Source organism: Danio rerio, chromosome 11, assembly GCF_052040795.2.
Source record: "Danio rerio strain M-AB ecotype USA chromosome 11, GRCz13ab, whole genome shotgun sequence".
In the NCBI taxonomy this organism is placed as follows: domain Eukaryota; kingdom Metazoa; phylum Chordata; class Actinopteri; order Cypriniformes; family Danionidae; genus Danio; species Danio rerio.
The window spans coordinates 6,955,617-6,965,743 of record NC_141031.1 but is presented as its reverse complement, the minus strand read 5'-3'; the positions used below and the strand labels follow the sequence as shown (position 1 = coordinate 6,965,743).

The window sequence follows — 10,127 nt, the reverse complement described above, 5'->3', positions numbered from 1 at the left end:
AAATGTAAAGGGATATTAATCCAATATCAATGTAACAAAAAGAAAACAAAAGCCATTTTTTCCTTTTGTGTTGAAATTCCTGAGAAGAGAAAAGAGAGCCAAACTCAAAAGAAAAAAACAGGTGATGTTAATTCAAAACAAATTTAACATAAAAGGTATTTATTTAATTGTCTGATTGTCAGACTTTAAATCAGAGTCTCCCTCAACTATCTTATAAAGAATCCTTTCTGCTTCCATTCTGCCCCTACAACATGCAGTCATTAATTACATTAAGATGGTCCTGGTGTCCTTGAAACTTTCTGCATGAAGGACTCATAAATGGCAGATTAACCTGCCGCTGGATGATGTGTGGATGATTTACAGGGGGCATAACTAAGCAACACAGAGATCTGTTAAGGAGGAAGTAGTAAGTCTCAAAGCTTGCATACTCTTTTGTTGCACACTCAAAAGTATAAAGTTTTCCTTTACAAAAAAAAAGTACATACTTTTTAGGGCGTAGTATAAATATGTGATTTGGGACGCAGCGTTTTGGGACTTTTGCTTTGACAACTTCCGCTTTCACCTGGAAGTACAACAGTAAGTGGTTTGCAGATCGCCTTGTGCTGAGAAGAAGATTCACAGAAAATCATTTGTGATTGAAGTCTTCAGTGGATTAAAACTTAATATAAATACTGATTGGAAATTCAGCTGACATGGTGAGATGAAGTCGATAAACTTACTGGCTAACGTTAGTGAAATTAAGATTTTCCGCTGTGTTTATTGGATGATCTGTAGGTCGGTAACACCGATTACGCGCAGAAACAAAGCGTTGTGTGAACGTTTTATTTGGGTGTATACACGAATCTTTACAAGCACGTTACGTACTTATTTAGTAAAATAGATAAAATTAGTTAAAAATTAATGTTGACGGCTATTATAAATTTATTACTCTATTAAATTATCTCTACAGACATGCGAGAAACTTCAGAAGTCAGAAAGGTTTTGGCGTAGTTTTATCAAGAATATCCAAAGTCGGTTTTATATTCGCACATTCGTTCAGTGACAACTTGTGACATGCTCCCTACCTTGTTTACCATGGTACTTTAAACATTTGGTCTGAAATCACATGCAAGTATACTTGTATATGACTTGAAAACATCATTAGTGACCAGTCCGTCTGGTACCAACAACCATGCCACCCTCATAGTCACTTAAATCCCCCTTCTTCCCGCTTTCTGATGCTCGATTTGAACTAACGTTACAGCAGATCATCTTGACCATGTGTACATTCCTGAAGGCATTTCGATTCCGCCATGTGATTGGCTGATTAGAAATTTACGTTAATGAGCAGTTCGACAGGTGTACCTAATAAAGTGGACAGTGAGTGAATGTTTAAAATATATAAGCAATGGTACCTAAAATAATCAAGTAAATCATCTTGCATATAGAGGTAAGTTTGGTTTTATATTCGCATATTCAGACTTTCCCCTTAATAATATAATTATAGAAAAGTATTCTTTGCAAATTCTAAATTGGAAAATCAAATTAGCAGCCAAATGATTATCAAAGTACAGCATTGTTTACAGTCAATTAGATGGTGTTAATGTTGTTTAGGAGTCATACTTGCACGCTAATTCCGATCAAATATTCATATTAAACATTATAGGGACTTCTAAATGAACGAAAATGCGAAAATAAAACTAACTTTACCTCTATATCTTACGTCAACATTTTTTTTTTGCATTATTATATATGCAGCAGAGAATGCAATTCACTCCTGTTATGGCTTATATGAGTAACAGGACTGAGTTTTTAACATTTAATGATCAAATACATGCTAAATGCTGTACGCTGTAATCTCTCGGCTGTGTATTTTAAACATGGCAGGTTTTTTGTTTTCATTCTGGCTTATTGCGTAGACGAATGACGTATTTCTGTAAACCTAGAACATTCAGTTGCACATCTAGCTCCGCCTTTTGGTACCCTTTCTCGTGTTTGGTATCCCTTCGAAATGGTGCCTAAGAAGTGGTACAGTTCGGTTCGCCTTTTGACAGTGCAAATGGCCATAAAAGCGTACCAAACCGAACCGTACCACTCAGTGAAAACAGGCCATAAGCGATTTGTTTTTCAAATATTTGTTGAATCGTGGGCTATCCGGTGTCTTGAGATGTAGAGGGTCCTTTTCTGCTGGAGATAGTGTTGCTAAATGAAAACTAAATGAAATCAAACAATCAAACAAAACTTGCATATAACATAGAAAAATATTTGAAAAATAATAGCAATTTTAAAATTTTAAGTTTTCCAAACCGCTGTTAACCTTGAACCCAGTTATTGTCCTATATGCTCAGTCCAGGGTCACATATTCTGGTTAGTGAGTGTAATCTCCAATTGAATAACAATTAACAATATTCCATTGTGAGCACAGAAGAAACTCTTCATTTACTCTGTTGTTAGCATGACCACTCGAATTCTTTCTTTTTCTTTTCTAGCTCCCGTTATCTTTACTGAAGACGGCACAGAACCACCCCATGGTGAGTATCAAGCAGCTCACTTCATGCGTGCATCTTTATTGTCAGCACGAAGTTAAAGGTGCCATGATCAGCGATCATACTGTCCCGAAAAGTCATGGAATTTTGACAAGGCATTTTCCAGGCCTGAAAATGATTTGGAAAAACAAATAAACCCAAAATGTTATAACGATGGTTTGTTCTGTAGACTATTAGAAAGAAATATAGCTTAAAGGGGCTAATAATATTGTCCCTAAAATGTTTTTAATTTTTTTATTTAAAACTGCTTTTATTTAAGTAAAACAAATAAGACTATATATATATATATATATATATATATATATATATATATATATATATATATATATATATATATATATATATATATATATATATATATATATAGTCCTTCAATAAAGAGCAGAGAGGGATTTTCTCGTTTCATTAATCATGATAAAACAAGCGGCAGCTATTGTGCTCTGTCACTTTATTGGTTTCGCTTTCACGCATCGTTTGTTTATTATACAAATGAGGGTTAATATGAATAATCACTAAATACTGCGTTTTGACACCAGTTTGAACATTAAAGCGCTCACGTTAATGACTTTAGATGTGTGTGCTCTCTGCTCGTCGCAATGTGCGAATAAGACCAACTGCTGACCGCATGCTTCTGACTGTGTCTGTGCGCCGCACACACATAAGCATGTGGTCTTTCGCGCTTTTAAGAGCAACAAGTGAGGACAATTGGAAAGGGGGCGGTAAATAATGGAATAATCGTTTATCTCGATTAATGTTTTTTTTTATAATCGTTAGAAGCCGAAATCGAATTTTCGATTAATTGCACAGCCCTAAAATGAAGTGCTGAACAATAATTAAGCTTTTAAGTTAATCTGCTTTTCTTTTCAGCTGGTGGAGTTAAAGAATGGCGAGACATACAACGGCCATCTGGTCAGCTGCGACAACTGGATGAATATAAACTTGAGAGAAGTTATTTGCACTTCACGGGTAAATACGACTTCATTCAGATGAAAACGTCTTTGGGAGACTATTGATTCCTTACAAAATTAAGCAAAACACATGTTTGTTTTATTAAAACAAATCTGCAGGTTATTTATTTGTCTTGCTTAAATGTGACGGCTGTTTTTCTGCCTGCTCTGATTTGCAGGATGGAGATAAGTTTTGGAGGATGCCAGAATGCTACATAAGAGGAAGCACCATTAAATACTTGCGAATCCCTGATGAAATTATAGATATGGTGAAAGAGGAAGTGGTGTCAAAGGGCCGTGGCCGGGGTGGCATGCAGCAGAATAAGCCACAAGGAAAGGGCAGAGGAGGTGGACCTGGAAGAGGCGGCGGACCTGGCAGAGGTCTGATGCTTTTATATTCATACAATAGATCATATCATATAATCATTCCAGACATATATACAGTTGATGTCACATTTATTAGCCCTCCTTTTCCCCCAAGTTCTGTTTACTGAGAGATTTTTTTCAGGACATTTCTAAACAATAGTTTTAATAACTCATTTCTAATAACTCATTTCTTTTATCTTTGCCATGATGACAGTAAATATTATTTGATTAGATCTTTTTCAGGATGCTAGTGATCAGCTTAAACTGCCATTTAAAGGCTTGATTAGGTGAACTAGGCAGATTAGGGTAATTAAGGGTAATTAATTGCTTAAGGGGGCTAATAATATGATAATAAATAATAATAAATAATGAAAATAAAATGGTAAAAAACAGCTTTCATTCTAGCTGAAATAAAACAGACTTTCTCTAGAAAAAAATATTATCAGACATACTGTGAAAATTGATTTGCTTCATTAAATGTAACTTGAGAAATCTTTGAAAAAGGATAAATAATTCACAGGAGGGCTGACAGTTTTACTCTCATTGGTATATTTTTTTAAATGTGTACACGCAGTTTTGGGCTTAAAGGGCCATGAAACCCCCTCGTTTCAGCAGGGTGTTTTCTCACCTCTACTTTGGAAAAAGTCAGAAAAGTGGGCGTGTCCAGCTCTGTTTAGGGGGAGTGTCGGAGGAACTAAAGTGGGATGGTGTGGGAGTGTCTATTTGGGCACGCGCGAGTTTCAGTCAAAATACACACACATGAGAAAGTAATGGTGTTTAACCTACATGGACATCTGTAGTCGAATTATTTGCCAAATTATTAAATGTTGGACTTTAACTGCAGTTTGGCTCTTTCATTCAGGGAATTCATTCATGCCCCTCGCGACAAACGCGATATTTGATTCGAGGAACTGCTGTAAGCGTGTATTTTTCATGCAACGTTTGATACCGCACGACGAATGAGAGAAAAAAACCCTCAGCATTTCCCAGAAACTTAGATACACACGGCAGGTAGCGTCAGAAAGTCGCGTGTGTTATTCCGGTCACAAAATGCGGTGCTATGTTTGCACTCAGTGCAATAGTTAACTTAATTCGATACGAACAAACTGAATAAACAAAGAGCACTGGTCGCTCACTTACCAAATCTGTAGAGACAGGACAATCACCAGCAACTAGAGCCACGTCATTATGAAGAGAAGACTAACGTTACAATCGAATCCGGATTTCAGCGTTTGCAGATGAGAACAGCTCTCAGGTAAACAATAATCCGCCTTAGACACGTAAGTTATTGTTGTCAAGCGTCGCGTACACTGTTAATCCACACATGATCCAGCTGAGCTCTCACAGAGAGAAAATGAAAACGAAACTTAATGGCAGCAAACTATAAAAGCAACACTTCACGCTTGTTTTGCCAACACAACGTGGCGTCTCTGTCCTGAAAACACTGTGATAGTAATGAATATTAATGAAGTTGCACAATAGAGCGCGCTGATTGGTTTGAACCAAGCCTTACTCATGCATTAATGCAACACACTGTAAGACGTAATAAGACACACTCTGGCACAGACGCCCAGTCTGCGCGCTGGAATACAACGCTATTATGTCATGACCGTGACGCAGCTTCAAAAATTCGTTTCAAACAGGAAGTACGAATTTGCTTGAAATAACGCAAAAACAACCAATTTACACTTTTTAGTGAAATATAGGTGTCCTAATAGTGTTTTTAGCAGTGTGGGACACATATACCACTGTCAACAGCTCAAAAAATGTGTTTTGGTGTTTCGTGACCCTTTAAAGTTTTTTCCACTTGCCCTGACAATTTTAACTCTCCACACACACACACACACACACGCGCGCACACACACACAGATTAAAAAAGAAATTCCCATTCTATTTGACAGGTGTTTTTGGTGGCCGTGGCAGAGGCATGCAGGGATCTGGCCGTGGACAGCAACAAGACAAAAAGCCTGGAAAACAACAAGGTGTCATAAACTAACAGTAGATATAAAACAGATCCTCCCTTTATTATGGGCTCCTAAAAATGACAATTCTGTGTTTAATTACTCTCCCTCATGTCCTTAAACATGAGACATTTGTTCATCTTCAGAACCCAAAATCTAAATCCTAAGTCTGAGAGCGCCCTCGTCCTCCATAGACAGAAAAGTGGACAATGTTATCGTGCGACGTAATGTTATGTGTATTTATGTAGCACATTTATCGCGAATAGCCATGCAACCAAAGCACTTCACAGTCTTAAAGGGGGTCTTTCCACTCCACCACCAGTGTGCAGCATCTACTTGGATGATGCGACGGCAGCCACAGGACAACGGTGCCAGTGTGCTCACCACACACTAGCTATTGGTGGAGTGGAGTGGAGAGACAGTGATAGAGCCAATTCGGTAGATGGGGATTATTGGGAGCCTATGATAGGTAAAGGCCAATGGAGGGAAATTGGCTAGGACATCAGGGTTACACCTCTACTCCTTACAAGAAGTGCCATGGGATTTTTAATCACTACAGAGAGTCAGAGAATGTCTCATCCGTAAGACGGCGCCCACTGACAGTATAGTATTCCCTTCACTATACTAGGGCATTAGGACACACACAGACCACAGGTTAAGCGCCCCCTGCTGATCACACTAACACAACTACAACAGTAACCTATTTTTCCCATGTGGTCTCCAATCCAATTACTGACCAGGCTCAGCTCTGCTTAGTTTTAGTGAGTAACCGGCCTTGGGCTGCAGGCTGATATGCCTGTGGCTATACAGTTGAAGTGTACATACACTCTAAAAAAAAAGGAACAAAACCATTTTTTAAATGTCTAGTGTAAAATCATACTAGTTTACTATTTTAGGTTCGTTAGGATTACCTAAATGATTTACGTTTGCTTAATGCCTGAATAATGAGAGAATTTTTTTTTTTTTTTTTTGAGAATTTTTATTTTACTTTCTAGACAGTCAAAAGTTTACACACATTTGCTTGGTATTTCTTTTTAACTTTGATTTCAAACAGTATAATCTGGGCAAATGTTTTGGGTATCCTTCCACAAGCTTCTCTCAGTAGTTTGAAAGAATTGCCCATTCCTCCTGACAGAATTGATGTAACTGAGTCAGATTTGTAGGCTGTCTTGCTTGCACAAGCTTTTTCAACTCTGCCCACAAATTTTCTATAGGATTGAGATCAGGGCTTTGTGATGGCCACTCCAAAACATTCACTCTGTTGTCCTTGAAGCACATTTGAATTAATTTGGCAGTATGCTTAGGGTCATGATCTGTTTGGAAGACCCATTTGTGGCCAAGTTTTAATTTCCTGGCTGATGTCTTGAGATGTTGCTTCAGTATTTCTACATAATGTTTTTTCTTCATGATGCCATCTATGCTGTGAAGTGGACCAGTCCCTCCTGCAGCAAAACAGCCCCACAACATGATGCTGCCACCCCCATACTTCACAGTTGGGATGATGTTCCTAGGCTTGTAAGATTTCCCCTTTGTCCTCCAAATGTAACACTGGTCATTATGGCCAAACGGTTAGTTCCATCAGACCACAGGACATGTCTCCAAAAATTATTCTTTTCCCAGTGTAATTTAGAAAAGTGTAAACTGGCTTTTTTTGTTGATTTTGGCTTGTTGATTTTCCCATGTCGTCACACAAGGAAGCAGTGTGTTTGAGGTTTTCTTTAAATACTGTTCTACAGTTGTGCTTTCAATTAACTCATGTTGTCAATTAGCCAATCAGAAACTCCCGAAGCCTTGACACCATCATCTGAGCTTTTTTAGAGGCAGAATAATCTTATTGTATGTAAACTTGACTTTCAGGAAAAGTTATAACAGTTTCTAAAAAAAAAATACAATAGGGTAGGTTAAATTGTCCGTAGTGTATGAGTGTGTGAATGAGTGTGGATGTTTCCCAGTGATGGGTTGAGGCTGGAAGGGCATCCGCTGTGTAAAAACGTGCTGGATAAGTTGGCGGTTCATTCCGATGTGGTGACCCCAGATTAATAAAGGGACTAAGATAACAAGAAAATGAATGAATGGATGTGTAAACCATCCTGGAACCTTTGGCATACTCTTTTCAACATACTACGATTTGGGACATACTAATTCTAATTTGTACTATTAGAATTAGTATGTACTAAATACTATTTAAGATAGATAGTATGCAAATTGGGATGCAACAATTGGTTTTGGTCTTGACTAAACATCTTGCTGTCTGTGGAGGATGAGGGAGCTCTCTGATTTCCTCTAAATTATGTTTATTTGGGTTCTGAAGATGAACAAATTTCTTAGGGGATTTGAAGACATGAGGTTGAGGAACCAATTGGAGAATTTTCATTTTTGAGTGAACTAACCCTTGTAGTTTTATTCCCTTTAGGCAAGAGGTGTCCAAATTCGGTCCTGGAGGGTCAGTGTCCTGCATAGTTAGCTCCAACTTCTTTCAACACACCTCCCTGGAGGTTTCTAGTATACATAGAAGGAGCTTGATTAGCTGGTTCAGATGTGTTTAATTGGAGTTGGAACTAAAATATGCAGGACACCGGCCCTCCAGGACCGAGTTTGGACACTCCTGCTTCAGGCCATAGGTCTCATTAATATAATTTAGATATATTCTTTTAGAAGCCTCAATGTGTGCATCAATTAAGCTTTGAATGGAAAAAAACAGAATCTTTGTCATTAAATATTGTACAGTGTATCTAATACTGTTTGTTTACTTTCTCAGTTTGATCATCGACCAGAAAGAACGAGTTTAATTTGAAATGGACGTCCTGGATCTCCGTGAAGATTTTAATTTGGTGATGTTGATTTAAAGATGCTCTTCCATTCGTTCTAAACTGTTTTATTTTGTCTTCAGTCATTCGGTGCATGTTTTCACATTTCTCTTTTTGTGCTTTAAAACACAACCATGCTGTAAGTTTGACTTGTCTATATGCACTTGTGAATAAACGATTTTTGTTAAATATGGCAATCGCTGCTAATATTTGAGCACTCTGTTATGTCCAAGTATTTTTTAAAGACATAAGTAAAAGAAATAGATAGTAAAAGGGTTAATGGGTCGATTGATGCTGTTCAGGGGGTCGTCTGTACAACTCAAGTCTTTTGGTAAAATGAGAAGGTCTGTAGTTTTTCTGAACGGATGGCTTTTGAGTGGTTTTCAAAAGCAGTGTGATTATGAGATTGAGAAAATAGTGATAATGTTGACTGTTTACATGGACACCAATAATCATATTTTAATGTGATTAAGACAATACTCTGATTAAGAGTCTACAATGTAAACAGAGATTTTCGATTAATCTGATCAAAGCCATAATCGAACTAAACAGAAATCAAATTGAGATGTGGAGTATGCAGATTTTAGTCGCATTATTGAAGTGCAGTACAGACATGTAAACACCGCAATCCAACTATTACTGTTGTGTCCCCTTCACTATACTGGGGCATTAGGACTCACACAGACCACAGGTTGAGCACCCCCTGCTAGCCTCACTAACATCACTTCCGACAGAAGCCTAGTTTTCCCATGTGGTCTCCCATCCAGGTAATGAACAGGCTCAGCCCTGCTTGGCTTCAGTGAGTGACCAGTCTTGGGCTGCAGAGTGATATGGCTGTGGGAGAAAGATCCAGGAGCTGGGAATCGAACTCGGGTTGCTGTAAGCATCAATATTGGTGCAGACGAAATTGCAGATTTTTGAAGCCCATTATTCAATCTATTTACTTTTCAGGGTTTCCGCGGGGTCTTAAAAAGTTTAACATTTAAAAATCAAAATGTTAGGCCTTAAGAGGTCTTACATTTGCTGTTCTAGGTCTTAAATACTATTGCACAGGTCTTATTTTTCCGATGTTCATGTAATGCTACAGCTAATGCTCATTTAAATTCTTTTTTGTTGTTGCTTGGTTTTTGTTGTTGTAGTTTTTTATTTCACTGGTCCAAATGTATTTTAAGGTATTACAACGAAGAATGAGACCAACATGCAATCCACTTTCTGTTATCGATCTCATCGCAACGTCATTGCAGAGTTTGCGGAGGTTCGCTTTGACATTGTTTAGGCGGGTGGAGCACGCAAATTTTTTTTGACACTCGAGCGAACGGTTCATGCTATGCCACATTTTATTTGAGTTGAATATGAATCACTTCGAAGAGATTTTGTCGGGAACGGGTACGACGGTAGTTCCGGAAACTTCCAACTTTGTTTATTTGTCTGACTTAACGTTTTAAAGAGCGAGGCTGTCGTTTTAAAGAGCCTCGTCTGTTTAAGGTGCGCGTGCGGTCAGAGAAGGTGCGCTGTGCGGCA

The 10,127-nt window shown here is 38.1% G+C and overlaps 2 protein-coding genes across 6 annotated transcripts in view; one reads left to right on the top strand and one right to left on the bottom strand.

Moving 5' to 3' along the window:
• The window catches only part of ranbp3a (RAN binding protein 3a), a 1,280,039-nt gene that overhangs the window by 329,897 nt on the left and 940,015 nt on the right, over positions 1 to 10,127 (bottom strand). The gene's annotated exons all lie outside the window — the stretch shown is intronic.
• lsm4 (LSM4 homolog, U6 small nuclear RNA and mRNA degradation associated) lies at positions 344 to 8,803 on the top strand. Of its 4 annotated transcripts, none has more exons than XM_087271941.1 (6): positions 344 to 406; positions 2,469 to 2,510; positions 3,393 to 3,491; positions 3,652 to 3,853; positions 5,740 to 5,820; positions 8,558 to 8,803. In XM_087271941.1, exons 2-6 carry the CDS (start codon positions 2,508 to 2,510, stop codon positions 8,560 to 8,562), a joined length of 390 nt encoding a protein of 129 aa, XP_087128067.1. In that variant the 5' UTR covers positions 344 to 406; positions 2,469 to 2,507; the 3' UTR covers positions 8,563 to 8,803.

Excerpts from the sequence above, each read along its gene's own strand:
- lsm4 (XM_087271941.1), top strand. Across the intron at positions 3,492-3,651 it reads AAGTTATTTGCACTTCACGG|GATGGAGATAAGTTTTGGAG; the intron begins GTAAATACGACT and ends TCTGATTTGCAG. Across the intron at positions 3,854-5,739 it reads AGGCGGCGGACCTGGCAGAG|GTGTTTTTGGTGGCCGTGGC; the intron begins GTCTGATGCTTT and ends TCTATTTGACAG.